This window comes from Kogia breviceps, chromosome 4, assembly GCF_026419965.1.
Source record: "Kogia breviceps isolate mKogBre1 chromosome 4, mKogBre1 haplotype 1, whole genome shotgun sequence".
NCBI classification, from domain to species: domain Eukaryota; kingdom Metazoa; phylum Chordata; class Mammalia; order Artiodactyla; family Physeteridae; genus Kogia; species Kogia breviceps.
This window is the reverse complement of record NC_081313.1, coordinates 144,263,374-144,277,500: the sequence shown is the minus strand read 5'-3', so window position 1 is coordinate 144,277,500 and position 14,127 is coordinate 144,263,374. Positions and strand designations below refer to the sequence as shown.

At 41.6% G+C, this 14,127-nt stretch overlaps 1 protein-coding gene across 1 annotated transcript; it reads left to right on the top strand.

Annotated features, from left to right (window-relative positions):
• Positions 1 to 1,412: 1,412 nt before the first annotated feature.
• Positions 1,413 to 11,753, top strand: GRPEL2 (GrpE like 2, mitochondrial). Its single transcript, XM_059061371.2, has 4 exons — positions 1,413 to 1,676; positions 4,149 to 4,302; positions 5,457 to 5,538; positions 8,935 to 11,753. Exons 1-4 carry the CDS (start codon positions 1,600 to 1,602, stop codon positions 9,297 to 9,299), a joined length of 678 nt encoding a protein of 225 aa, XP_058917354.1. The 5' UTR covers positions 1,413 to 1,599; the 3' UTR covers positions 9,300 to 11,753.
• The last annotated feature ends 2,374 nt before the right edge of the window (positions 11,754 to 14,127 follow it).

Below are 14,127 nucleotides of genomic sequence, written 5' to 3'. Positions count from 1 at the left end.
GCCGTTCTTTTCCTAGGGCCAAAAGGAAACATAAGGTTGCTGGTTACAACACATTTGAGCTAGGCCCTGGACAGAATATAAGGATGCAGAAGACTCTAGCTTTCTCCTTATGTAACTCACAGACAGGCAGAGAAAAAATATGACCCAGATAGCTACCATACAAGTAAGCCATCCTGTGGTGATGATTCAGAATGTTGAAGGCATACTTCCCATCCCTTAAAAAACTTTTTTTTTTTGACATTAGGGACTATCCAGTGACTAGTCTGGCAACTCCAAGTGCCCTCAACCCCAATCACCAGTCCGTTCTCACAACCTGTCAGTTTTCCATACTAAATCTCTCTAAAATTCATCCACTGCTTCCTATTTCCACTGACACCATCCAACTTCATTAATTCATTCAACAAATGCTGGAACATCTACTATGTGCACCTACTGTACTCGATGTCAGAAATCACCGCTGTGAACAACACAGAAACTCTCATGAAGCTCATACCCTAGTTGAGAAAACGAACAAAATCCAGCAAAACTGCTGGACATAACTAAAACAGTAGCGACCTTAGATAAAGTGGTTACAAAGGTCTCTCCTGGGAGAAGACCCCAGGACAGAATACAACCCTTCTGTGCACGCACCAGTCCAACAGCTTGTCTCCCCACTTCTTAGACCCAATCTCCTCCTCACAGCAGTCAGTGACCCATTAAACACGTAAAAGCATCATAACATGTTCCCATTGCAATCAGAGGAAGACTCAAGTTCATTAGACAAAAAAAAAACCTTGAACTACATTAGGGCACTGTTCCACTCTGTTCATTAAGCATGAACAGACAAAAAAAATCTCTGCCCTAATGGAACTGACACGTTAGTGAGGGGAAATAAGAAAATACACATTTTAAAACACAGTAAGTTGGGGGGGAAAGGGGAATTGAAGGAAAAAAAGCAGGGAAGAGTGATGGGAGATGAGAGTCAGGCTTCGACTTCTTTAATTCCTCAAGTGCTCTGGCCCTGCCTAACCACCGTCTTGTGTTGCTCCTCTGCTTCCTCCTTACTCACAATACGCTCCCTCCTGACTTTGCAGATGCTGTTTCCCTCTACCTGAACCAGCTGCCTCTTCTTTTCATCTACTCATTATTCCGCTTTCAGTTCAAAAGTTATTTCCTTTGGGAAAACGCCCCACACTCGGCCATATCGTACTCTAGGCTTCCGCAGCACCAAGCCCCTCACCTTTAAACACCGGTCATATTTTGACTTTATAGGGCGTTAGCAATTGTTTGTTGTGCATAACTTCATGTAAGCTCCTTGAGGGCACAGCTGTTATTCCCTTTGGTCGCCGCGAATTCCGCGCGTAGCACGGAGCCCACGCCCTTGTGACAGGAAACCAACCTACTCGCCGAATACGCAGGGGGGCGGAAGGGTTGCGTTTCGTCTGAAGACCGGGTAGGAAACAGCGCAGGGCCAAACCGACAAGCAGCGTTCCCATCCGGGGCTCTGAGAGAGAAAGCCTTCAGGCGAAGGCTGCCGGGAAGCGTGGTTTTTGAAGCGAGCGTATCTCGTCACTTGGGGCAAGTGCGCATGCGCAGCCTCAGTCAGCCGAGGTGGGGAACATGGCCGTCAGGTTCCTGTGGGCGGTCCGGCGGCGGATGCAGCCCCTCCTGGCCTCGAGTGGCGCGTCAGATGGCAGGTAAGCGAGGCAGGCAGATGATCCGGGACGTGAGGACGTTGCAGGAGAAGCTATACGGAGGGGCGATTTTAGGCTGGAGGGCGAGAGGACCTTCCAAGCCTCTCGGCCGCTACGACTGGGCGCTCACGGCCCCATCTTACAGAGCGGGAAACTGAGGTCTACAGCCTTGCCTCCTTGCCAGGCCGAGGAAGGTGGAAAGATCCGAGGTCACGCCCTCGGAGGTGGGAACTGTTGTTCAGCTCGAGCGTCGATTGCATTGGGGATGTACCCTTCCCACCCCCTTCTCGACAGCTTTGGTGTCTGCGGGTAATTTGGGATTCTCTCCCAACACCCTGTGTGATCGTATCTGAGCTTCACTTTACGTATCGGTAAAAGGAGGCTGTTGGACTTGGTCTTTACAAACGGCCCTCCCACCGGCCTTCGGGAGTTTGAAGTTCCGGTTGCTACTTTTATCCATCGGTTGCGACTTTTACTGATCATTTATCATGCCAATTGCAGAACTATGGGTAGTTCTTTTTATTCTCCCGTTTAATTGAGGAAACTGAGGTTTAGAGAAGTTGAGTAACGTCTCCAAACTTACATTCTCGTGAAGTGGTGGAACCCAGACCAGAAACCAGTCAGGGCTGTAGAATCGGCCCTTTAAAATTAGTGACCAATGTTACTTATTCTTAGGGACTATTCCCCGTTGACAGTTTATTTATCGGAAAGAATAAAAATTGCTGAGTAGGGGGATGGGTCAGGTTGGATCTCTGAAAAGTAAATTAAATTACGGTGAAATCCGGAAATTTTGCATAACTATCTGTCACCTTTTTAACACACCTGACCCAGCACTCCGGTGAGAGGTTGAATTCCGGATTAAAAGCTTTTTTTTTTTTTCCTAATCTTTTAGACAGTTTGTGGCGTAGGGAAGTGATCAGAAGGAAAATGTTCCCTTCTAATAAAATTTCCGCGACTCCAGTTTTGAAACAGTAGCAATTGAATGGATGCACCGCAACTCCCTCTTTCTCACTACTTGGGCCCTGGCCGTGTGCCCTTTCAACTGGCTCTGAGGATATCTTGACCTCCTTTCAATTGGATAAATGTAGTTTGTTAGGAGTTTAGGAGGAAGGATCTATTTCACCCTGTGTGATGTGTCCCAGATCTGTGGTGACCAATTTTCGAAATAAAAATGTGTAATCTGACATCAGATCATAATTGAATTCAGGACTGGTCTGGAAAATAAAAGTAATCTTGCCCACACCCTTATACTGATGGTTCCCTTTCTTGAAGTAAACTCCTTTACCCCCATTAAGCCTTTGCTTAGATTTCACCTCAGTGGCCACTTTTCAATATATACCAGTTTACATAAATAAACTATTTGTTTTAAAGACCTTTTGTGCTCACAGATTTCTTGATGGTTTTACTTCATATTAAATTATGATGATCCAGGAGGTGTAATGGAAACTTCCTTGAACAGGGGGGTCAGAACTGCTACAATTCAAGATCTGCAAACTAGCCCCTACTCTAAACTTTTTATGTGAACTGAACTATATGTCTATATGATCTGTTTCATTCATCTGTATATAGTTCACAGTCCACAACATATAGTAAAAGTTTTATAAGTTTTTGATTGACTTGATTTTACATATAGGTGAGCTCCCAAATCATTTTCTCTTAGTGTAGGTTCTCTCCCATAAAAGCCTTGCTTTTACTTAGAGCTTGTGATCAAGAAGGCTTTAGAATTCCAGACCTCACTCCAATTCGATAAGGTACCTTTACTGGGCTTAATTTTCCCCACCTATAAAATGAGGGATTGAACCTGAACTGTACGGCTTTTTGTTGTGAATTCTCATTTCTGATACTGCCCTGCTGGTTCTAGGTATTATAATTTCATTTTCTCTTGCAGACTTTTGTGTCCCCAATTCCAGCTATTTCTACTGCCTGATGCTCAGTATCCTGATTCAACAATACTAACTATGTAATCTTGAGCAAGTCATAAGCCTCTCTGAGCTTCGGTTTTCTCATCTATAAAATAGGGATGATGATAGAATTTATCTCACATGTTGTAAGATGAAAAGATGATTTAAGTAAAACCCTGTCAACTGTGTCTGGCATTTAGCAAGCACATTATAAGTGTTTGTATTGTTACTGAGTCTGAAAGCACTTTGTCTAGAGAGAGTCAATCTGGGAAATATTCCAGCCTCTGAACCTGGTTATAACTTCAGCTGGGGCTTCCCTGGTGGCGCAGTGGTTGAGAGTCCACCTGCCGATGCAGGGGACACGGGTTCATGCCCCAGTCCGGGAAGATCCCACATGCCGCAGAGCGGCTAGGCCCATGAGCCATGGCCACTGAGCCTGCGTGTCCGGAGCCTGTGCTCCGCAATGGGAGAGGCCACAACAGTGAGAGGCCCGCGTACCGAGAAAAAAAAATTAATAACTTCAGCTGTTTGTGATGGCATTTCGTCATAATGCACCACCTCCCTCCCACTTTAGGGGATGGCTGCATCCTTTCAGCACTGCCACCCAGAGAACCGCTGGTGAAGACTGCAATTCTGAGGACCCTCCTGATGAACTTAGGCCCTCTCTTGCAGAACGAGCCTTAAAGCTAAAAGCTGTTAAACTGGAGAAGGAAGTCCAGGATTTAACAGTGGGTAGATTTTATATTATTATTTTCTATTATCTGTTTATATTATCTATATTCACATCTTTTCTCTGATTTAAATATCCACGTAAACTTTTTTAAGGCAGTTTTTAAACTGTTTCTTCTAATTAGCTCTTTACCCTTCTTGTTAGATATACTAGGCAAAATAACCTGTACTAGTTCAAAAACATTACTGACTACGGATACTCATCTCTTTTCAGTTCCCTGGTGTGTCACAGTACTTAGATACCTGATATTTTGGTAGTTTCAAAGGAGGTTACAGTGCCTGGCATGTAGTACACACTCAATTAATATTTGTTGAATGAGTGAGGTCATTTATCATTGTATTCTGCCAAGCAGACTACCTCTGGCTTACTGTGCCAGTACTAGACTGACAGACTTTGAGAAAGAGAAATAATTAGAGTAATTCCAAAGCAGGACCCCCCCAAAACGGTAAGGGGTTTCGAAAGTGTGTCTGGTGAGAGGAATGAAAGGAACCAGGGATTATAAGAATGAAAGAAGAAAAGACTAAAGAGGCTAAATAATTGCCTTCAAATAGATGACATATTTTTAAAACTTACTCTTGGCTATCCTAGAGTTCAGTTCAACAAAAAAAAAAGTTGAAGGGTGGCAGTGTTGCCTGAAGGTGAAAAAGAAAGCTTTTTCTCAAGATAATGAGCTTGAAAACAGTTGTTCTATGTTCAAACTGGCAGCCTAAATGACAGCCTATCAGGACCGCTATAAAGAGTGATTCCTGGGCTTCCCTGGTGGCTCAGTGGTTGAGAATCCGCCTGCCGATGCAGGAGACACGGGTTCGTGCCCTGGTCCGGGAAGATCCCACATGCCGCGGAGCAACTAAGCCCGTGAGCCTTGGCCGCTGGGCCTGTGCATCCGGAGCCTGCGCTCCGCAACGGGAGAGGCCACAACAGTGAGAGGCCCGCATACCGCAAAAAAAAAAAAAAAAAAAAGAGTGATTCCTGCTATGATTGGGAATTTGGAGTAGCTGATCTAAGATTCCTACACAACTCCTGTTGTTGTTGTTGTTGTTGTTTTAATAAAAATCTATACCAAGGGTGAAATTTGTAAAGTAAGCAAAAAGTTTCTTTTCCACCAATAGGCATTTGTTTTCTTATCATTTTGACTTTGCTTTTGATGCTCAGGTGAGATACCAGAGAGCTATAGCTGACGGTGAAAATATAAGAAGGCGAACCCAGAGATGTGTAGAAGATGCCAAGATATTTGGTGAGAGGTTTATTAATAATAAAAATACCTTTTAGTTTAAGGGCACTTGCTAGCAGTTGTGCACACTGAACTTAGCAAAAGACACATCTGGGTCCTTAACCAATCTATACCCTACCCTTCCTCTATCCCCCTAGGCTTTCTGCTCTGCTTATTGGGAATGTTGTCAAGTGAACCATTTGCTAAAGTAATGTTTGCCTTTATTTTCACCTGACCTTTGTTATTTTATTTTTCAAGCATGTACAGTTAACATTCTAGTGCCTATACAGGCAATTCTGTTTAAATCATTAACGAATAAGTGAATCATTAAGGTGTTCAGAAGAGAATCCAGAGAGCAGACACATAGACAATCATAAATGCAGAGATTTGCTTCACATAAGCAAAATTCATCCATAACCATAGTGCAATAATCAACTGTATCTCCACCAGACAGTTTTCACAACTATAGACACAAATCATTTGCATTACTCTCGGTGTTCTATAGCTTGCTGAGTTATAACTCAAAGGTTCAGACCACATGGAATCAGATAACCCTGAAAGCTGTGCTAGATTGAATCTGTTTTTTCACTGATGGCATTGAATAATCTTTTTGGTCCATTTCAAAGTCGTTCAGAAATTTTTTCCTAAATGCACCATTTCTTGTTCCAAATTTGTTCATGAAAATGTTAATTGAGTAACAGGGATTCAAGAGTAAAGGGCAAATCTGTGATTACTTGCTGTACTCACAATTTAATGTGGAGCATTATACTTTGACTATACATAGAATGGAGTGCTTGAGGGGCCCTTGGATTCTACCTAGTCCGGTCTCCTCTTATAGGCAAGCTAGAAAAAGTCCTCTTATAGGCAAGCTAGAAAAAGTTATTTGACAACAGGTGTAGATATGAATCCATTGATTCCTGATCCCTAATCTATTATTCTTTCCCTTATATCACACTCCTTCCTGTTCCCTGGATTTTATCCGCTATTTGTACAGGGGATTCACTCCATTGCTGTCCTGTCTAACCCTAGTCCTTTGGCTTAGCATTCTGCTTTTCGTTCAGAGCTGTAGATATCATGTTTCAAGACTTTGAGTAAATACTAACCCCCAAATTGTCTTCCTGAATAGCTAAATACTGACCCCCCAATTGTGTTTCTGATATTTCATCCAAGTTTTAGTCTCATATTTCCAGCTATCAGGGCTCAGTGGCCAAGCCTGCCACCTGTGAGTCCATAAATACAGTTCTGAATTTCATCAGAAAAAAAATTGTGGAAATTTATTTTCTCTTTTGTTAAATAATCACCTACATAAGATGCTTGATTTTGCCTCTTGGCCCACAAAACGTAAAATATGTCCTATATGGCCCTTTAGAGAAAAAGTCTGCTGACCTCTAACCACAGGGAATTTTTGTAGCAAATAGAACAATTGTGATCAGGGGAAGACTTCCTGCCTGCTTGAGGGGAGCAGGGTGAGTTGGCTTACCAGAAGTCAAGCTTCCATGCTTTAGGAACTGGCTAATGTCAGTTTCCTCAAGAATTAATAAGGTTCTCTGGAACAAATACATATTAAATAAACTCAAAAGAATTTGGTAATCTAATTTGTTAATTTATAGAGAAAAACATGTCAAGCAAAACATGAAGATTGCTCAGTGAGCATGGAAGTAGAAAAAAAGAAGCAAGCTTTCATTGTCATTTAATTATCATACAGTATAGCATGATGACTGTCCTCCTTCCAGGGACAGTCTTGTCTCAGTAACCCATTTCTCTTAAACAGGTCACAGAGATTTCTTTTTTACCTCTAAGAAATGTTGCGGACACCAACCATCTATTGAAGTAACACGGTAGTAGGAATAGGATCAGAGACTGAACCCCTCACTGTACAGACAAGAGAACCTAGGCTTCTGTTTACCCAGATTCATACAGCTTTACTGACTAGAAGCCAGGACTTTTTGTACCATGGCAGTGTACAAATCAGTCCAGCAACTTACAGCTTTCAAATTCGAGTATTTGTCTTCCTTTGTATAGCCAGGGAAAGCCTTTGATGTCCCTGATTGATCTTTATCAGACATTCTTTCCTCTTGGATGGAATTCCAAATTTTATCAGTATACTTTTCAAGCCTTTAGCTAATCTATTCTACCTTTTTAGCTGATGTCATTAACAGCCATTAATATATATGGCTACCATCCCTCATAGTGATGAGAGAGGTATCTTGTGGAACTCACCAAGTCTAGTTCCCTGGAAAGGCCTGCTGCTTTCACTCTTTCCTCTCCATTGCCTCCTCTCCTACTCCAGACCATATTATACCAGGATTACTTCAGTCGGCTCTCTTCCATTTCTTATGATATCTTTTCTTCTCACCCATCTGTGATGCCCCCAGCACCCCACATTCATTGTGTATGTTACTAGACAATTTGACTTCTCCTCCACTTGTTTTGCTCAAGAAGCTATAATGGATTTCTATTACCCAGAAGTTAAAGGTAGAATTTTTGCCTCTCTGTCAGTCATTCCTTCCCATCCAGGCAGTTACATACCCGGGAAATCTCTCCTCTGTCATCATCTCTTTTACTGGCTGCCTGCCTTGACACAGGGCCTTAATTAAACCTGTCGCTGGACTAAAGCTAGATCAACAAAGTCCTTCGCCCCTCACCAGCTCCTACCAGGGCCTTTGTGTTACCATAGGTATCTGTGATATGATATTCCTTATCATTTCTGTAAGAAGAATGAAGAATGCAGCATTGGGAGTCATGAGATTTCTCAACAACTGAGTTCACTTTTATAAAGTTTATGTGACTCTAAAAAGATTAGACAAGCTTGGTGGCCTGTCTCCAGCAAGTGTATATAACTTCATAGCAGGCATTAAGAGACTTACCTCATCCATGGAGTATATTTTTTTCCTGTTCCTATTTAGCTAATCCTCAAGAATAAACCACTCTTTGACTCCTCCTTAGCACAGTCTTGTCAACTATTCTTTTATTATTCCCCCCTCAATGAAATACTAGTGTCTTGTTCCTATTGAGAATGTATGCCTTTCCACAAATGAGACAGGCAGGAATTTTCAAAATATACATAACTTAGTACTAAAGGTGAATAGCAAACAAAGATACAAGAAGCATATAAGTCAAGTTTTTAGAGGACAGGTTTCTGAACCTTTTGTATATAGTCTCACCTAGTTCTTGGGTTCTAACCATCTTCCCCGTTTCCCAGAATACTTCCTAGTCATATGCCTTCCAAGAGAAATGCTGGCTCGTCAGTTGGGTTTCAGGGGTAATCACTAGTGATGATCCCTGAATCCTTTGTGGCAATCTTTGCATTTCCTGGGGGTACCCAGTATACCAGCCAGCTCTCTGAGCCTTCCCCAAACTGCACCCTCAAGAGCAGAGTGGTTTCCTCACAAACAATAAGAGTATTTGGTTTCTCTGTAGGAATCCAGAGTTTCTGTAAGGATTTGGTGGAGGTGGCAGACATTTTGGAGAAGACTACAGAGTGTATTTCTGAAGAAACAGAGCCTGGGGACCAGAAGCTCACTCTGGAGAAGATCTTCCGAGGCTTGTCACTTTTAGAAACAAAGCTGAAAAGCGTGTTTGCCAAACATGGCCTGGAGAAGATGACACCCATTGGTGACAAATATGACCCTCATGAGCATGAACTCATCTGTCATGTGCCAGCTGGTGTTGGGGTGCAGCCTGGCACTGTGGCATTAGTAAGGCAGGATGGCTACAAGCTTCATGGCCGCACCATTAGACTCGCCCAGGTGGAAGTAGCAGTGGAGTCTCAGAAAAGACTATGAATGGGCCCAGAGGAACTGAATGTTCTCCCGGAGTGCAGTCACCTGTGATTCCTTTATTTATTAAACTAGGTTCGTATTGTACATGAGGTACTTCATGTGATCTGTTTTGGATTTAGTCATATTGGCTTTATTTCTAAGATACTCTTTTGATTTAAAGTGACCTGTTTGGTCTCATCAGAAGTCTTGCCATTGGGCATCTGAACAATGTGACAAGTGTTCCTGTGGCCTTATCAAAATATGTTTAAGAAAATTATTTTTAAATTGGTACTCTGATGACTTTCAATCCAAAATTTTTTTAAAGGTGGAAATGAGTATATGTTTATGTATTTTCAACTAAATGTTCCTTCCTAATGGTCCCTATAAAAGGAATTGTATAGAATCTTGTATTTGTGGGAAAAGGAGATGGTAGGGATTGGTTTAACATTTGAGTACTTAAATGATAAAGCTTTATAGTTGCATGAATTTAAATCATTTCGGTTGATTTTTATGCATGTAGATTTTCAGGACTTCCCGTTTTTATTTTATTTTTCTTTTAGCCATCTTTTGTCCTTGTAGTTCCTGCCAGATAGACTTCATATTCACACTCATTGTCCCTTTTAAATCCCATTTACAAGGCTAATGGCCCAGGCAAAACTTGGAAGGCAGAGACTGGCAAGAAATCAAGATACCAGGTCCCTTTCAAGCAAGTATGGCCAAGAAACCTTGTGCTTTCTTTGTTATCTTCAAATTATTTTCAGCCTCCTCCCTAGGTATATAATCATTTCAGGGAAATTGAGGCAGCACCAACAGCTAAAGACCTAAATTGGTCTATATAGGTAATTTATCCACAACTTTTCTTTCCACCAGCCCTTAAATCCTCTGCCACTTTGTCAGATTTACCTTATGATCCTTTATTAGATTACGTGGGGAGGTGGTCAGGACAAAAATTGTTAGGCTCCCATGATTCCTCATTAGTTATGCTAGGTTTGGGGTGGTTTTTTTGTGGGGGGCGTGGGGTACTCACAATTCACTACCTCTCTTACATTGACAAGCTTTATTTCCTAGTTTTTGTCTCTGTCTTATGTCACATGTGTAAACATCTAGCTCACCTTTTATGTATTGACCTCCTAGAGTTAATGAGCCTATGTGTATAATTTTTATTTCAGTCCTGCTTACAGTGTTCTGTAAAAAATTTATTCAATAAATGAGTTAGTGAAAGAATGAGATATATATAGATATAGATAAATATAAATTGGACATTAGAAAGGAGGTCATATGTTTATTTTAATGTTAGAAGCAGCCTTCATGGTGATCTAATCTCACCCCTTCACCTTCTTCTGAAGTATGAAAACATAGTCCTTTTAGGACTAGACTCAAAGAAAAAAAAAAATCTCTAAAACTAGTAAACTAAATTTTAGTGAGAACTTAAGTAAGAAACAACTAGATACTAACTTCAGTCATTTAAGATTCAACAGTTCTATAACAAACATGCAAATATGTCCCCAGCAGAGAATTAAATGTTGTTATGTGTCCAGATTGCCCAGGTTTAGGTTTAAGTTACTTACCCATAAAATAAATCCATTTCTACTAGAACTCTATGACCCCATTCTGTGGGGTGGTGAAAGTTATCCTCTTAGACATCATAGATAGTTCTAGCATACTACACAAGCATGTATCAACAAAGCATCCCCCAATGGGTCCTACCACCTCCACCAGATTTAGACACTTAAAAAAAACAAATACATGCTTCTAAGATGCAAGCAAAAGACTGTTGGTGAGATTTTAAAACCAGAACCTCTTTTGGCATTTCACTAAGTACATACTGTAAATATAATGAGCAGTCAGATTTCACAATAGGAATTTGTCTTTTTTTGCCTTCATTCCTTTGAGATTGACAAATAGTGACGACAAGAAAATGAGCCAATTGTGATTTCCTTTGTGTTCTTGGATCACTAGCTATCATTACCAGTGAATTAGAATAACCATAATTTTAGGTGTGGAATGTTCTGATTACTTGAAGAGTTTTTAAATATTCCTTGCAACCTCCTGTTTTAGCAAGTAGACTGAGAATAATTTTAGATTCTTCTATTATTCAGTAGTTTTGCAGACTTAAAAGTATAAATTTAGAAGATGGAGCTATAACAGTGAGAATCTCAAAATGCTGAAGGGCTTTCACGAGCCAGCGCAGCATAACAGAGCATATGCTTAGTAGGCATCAACTTGAACATAATTCCCAGCCTAGTCACTTCACTCTTCTGAGCCTGCTTCCACGTTTGTAAAATGGTTATAATTCTCAAAATATTGCGAGGATTAAGCGAAATGTGCAAATTGCCTATTACAGTAGGCCCTCAAATATTTATTTTTATTGCCTTTTATTATACACATTTTTTTGTATGTTTTCATAGTTGCCTAAAGTCTAGGGGAAGGGAAAGACTGGTTAAGTGGTGCTTGACTATAAAAAAAAATGTAATCTAATCAATCACAGTGAACTTATTTTCCTTTTAGCTTCTTTTTTGTGTGTTTGTCTGTTTTTTGTTTTTGCGGTATGCGGGCTTCTCACTCATGGCCTCTCCCGTCGCGGAGCACAGGCTCCGGATGCGCAGGCTCAGCGGCCATGGGCCTAACCACTCCGCGGCATGTGGGATCTTACCGGACCAGGGCACAAGCCCGTGTCCTCTGCGTCGGCAGGCAGACTCTCAACTACTGCGCCACCAGGGAAGCCCCATGTCTATTTTAACCGTAACAAGGAAGTCTACATTTTTAGACTGGAGAAATAAGAAAATTGTTTCAGTGCCCTTAATTATTTACATCTTGATGGTAAAGTAAAAAGACATCATTGGCTTGCAGATGATAGGTGTAAGGAAGCTTTGACTCATTTGAAGAGGGATCGTGGTGCTTTAGTACTTGAATTTTACCAATCTTCTGTGGATTTTCCTCACTGCCATAAAGGAATTATTCAGTTTGATACTGATATAAGCTTGTGGTGCTCTTTCATGGCAAAGGATTTAATAAGTGAAGAAAGGTTCTTAAACACTAAAGCAAAATCAAATAAGGAAGACTAAGGATGAAATATAATCTTCAGAAACAACTTTAATAAAATCTTAATTGAAATAACTGTTTCACGTGTTTAGTGTCTTTGTCTGCCAGATTCATATTGTGTATTGACGTGGTCACTTCACTGATTGCTGCCCCACCTGTTGACGCTCAGTGGCGGTACCAGCAGCACAGCCAAGTGGATGCAGTGTAGGCATTCCACACCTTGCCTTGGTGTTGAAGTCTTATCTGTTCTTCTACCTCCTTGACTTGCTTCCTTCTGATTTCTATGTATTTCTTAGATCTGGACTCCTGTTTCTGACTTCCTCTCTGGCACTGCCTTTTCTTGTGCTCGCTTCTTGGTTCTAATTGTCTTCTTACCTGCTTTAATCATTTCACTTGAACTGCAGGACTTCTGACCATCCTCTCAACCAGATTACTGGCATGTGGCCTACTGCTTCCATAAGCCCTTCCCAACCTTTGCCTGGCCTTTCCTTTACCTCTGCTTCTCCACTGGCTTCCACATACCCAGCCTCCCTGGCTAAGTGCCCCTCTTTGGAACCAGCCTTTCCTGTAGTTTTGGCCTTGCCTTTTCATCATTCTTCCAGTCTTGTCTGCATACCCTGGCTCCATAATCCATTGCTCCTCATACTCCCAGTGCTAGTTTGTAAGTATATTCTTTTTTTTTTTTTTTTTTTTTTTTTGTGGTACGCGGGCCTCCCACTGCCGCGGCCCCTCCCGTTAGGGAGCACAGGCTCCGGACGCGCAGGCCCAGCGGCCATGGCCCACGGGCCCAGCCGCTCAGCGGCACGTGGGATCCTCCCGGACCGGGGCACGAACCCGCGTCCCCTGCATCGGCAGGCAGACTCCCAACCACTGCGCCACCAGGGAAGCCCTGTAAGTATATTCTTATTCCTGTTCACTCAGACTTTGTCCACATTCTCAAATTCACTGGAGGTTTTAAAACACGACTCCAAAATCTCCTTGAATCTGGACTAATAGAATATAGGGAAGTGACACTGCTGGTTTCTGACCCAAACCTTCCTGTCTCTGGATGCTCACTCTTGATACCCAGCCATCAAACCAAAGAGTGAGCTTAAGTAGCCTGTGGAGTGGAACTGAGGGCCATGGCTGAGCTTTCATCTGACAGCCAGCAGCATCCTGACAGCCATCTCAGTGAACCACTTTGAAAGTGGACTCTCCAGTCACCAGTGGAGCAGCCCCACCTGACATAACATGGAACACAGATGAGCTGATCTCACTGATCCCTGCCCAAAGTGCAGATTTATGGGCAAAATAAATGATTGTTACTTTTAACCACTAAGTTTTGGGGTGGTTTGTTATGCAGCAATAAATAACTGATTTGAGTCACCCAACCTCACTCCCAGTCAAACTAGTTTTGCACCTCAGCCACCAGAATTATGCCTTCTTGCTTTTCCTCTTAAACAGCCTTTTTGAACTTGTCCTACAACTTTGATACACATCATCGATGTATTGTAGGATTGGAGGAACTTCCTAACAGAAGAAAATACAGCTCTAGAATCTAGAGTTACCGAGGACCCTAAAATTAAAAGCAGAGTGAAGTTGAGTTTTAAAGTTAATATAATTTTACCCTATTAAAATACTGCAAGAATTATATCGTTAGCACATAAAAGAACATGGCACAAAGTGATGGTGAATGCTTGTTTTAAAAGATAATTTAAGGGACTATCTTGAGTATGGAAATGAACTTAAAAGGTTTTCCATGCTAACACAAATATTGCCAAAAAGTTTTTCTTTTTAATATGAGAAATGCATGTTTATTCGTCTACTTTAC

Coding starts and splice junctions, on each gene's coding strand:
- GRPEL2 (XM_059061371.2), top strand. CDS start 1,600: ATGGCCGTCAGGTTCCTGTGGGCGGTCCGGCGGCGGATGCAGCCCCTC. Junction 1,677..4,148: donor AGTGGCGCGTCAGATGGCAG/GTAAGCGAGGCA, acceptor CTCCCACTTTAG/GGGATGGCTGCATCCTTTCA. Junction 4,303..5,456: donor AGGAAGTCCAGGATTTAACA/GTGGGTAGATTT, acceptor TTTGATGCTCAG/GTGAGATACCAGAGAGCTAT.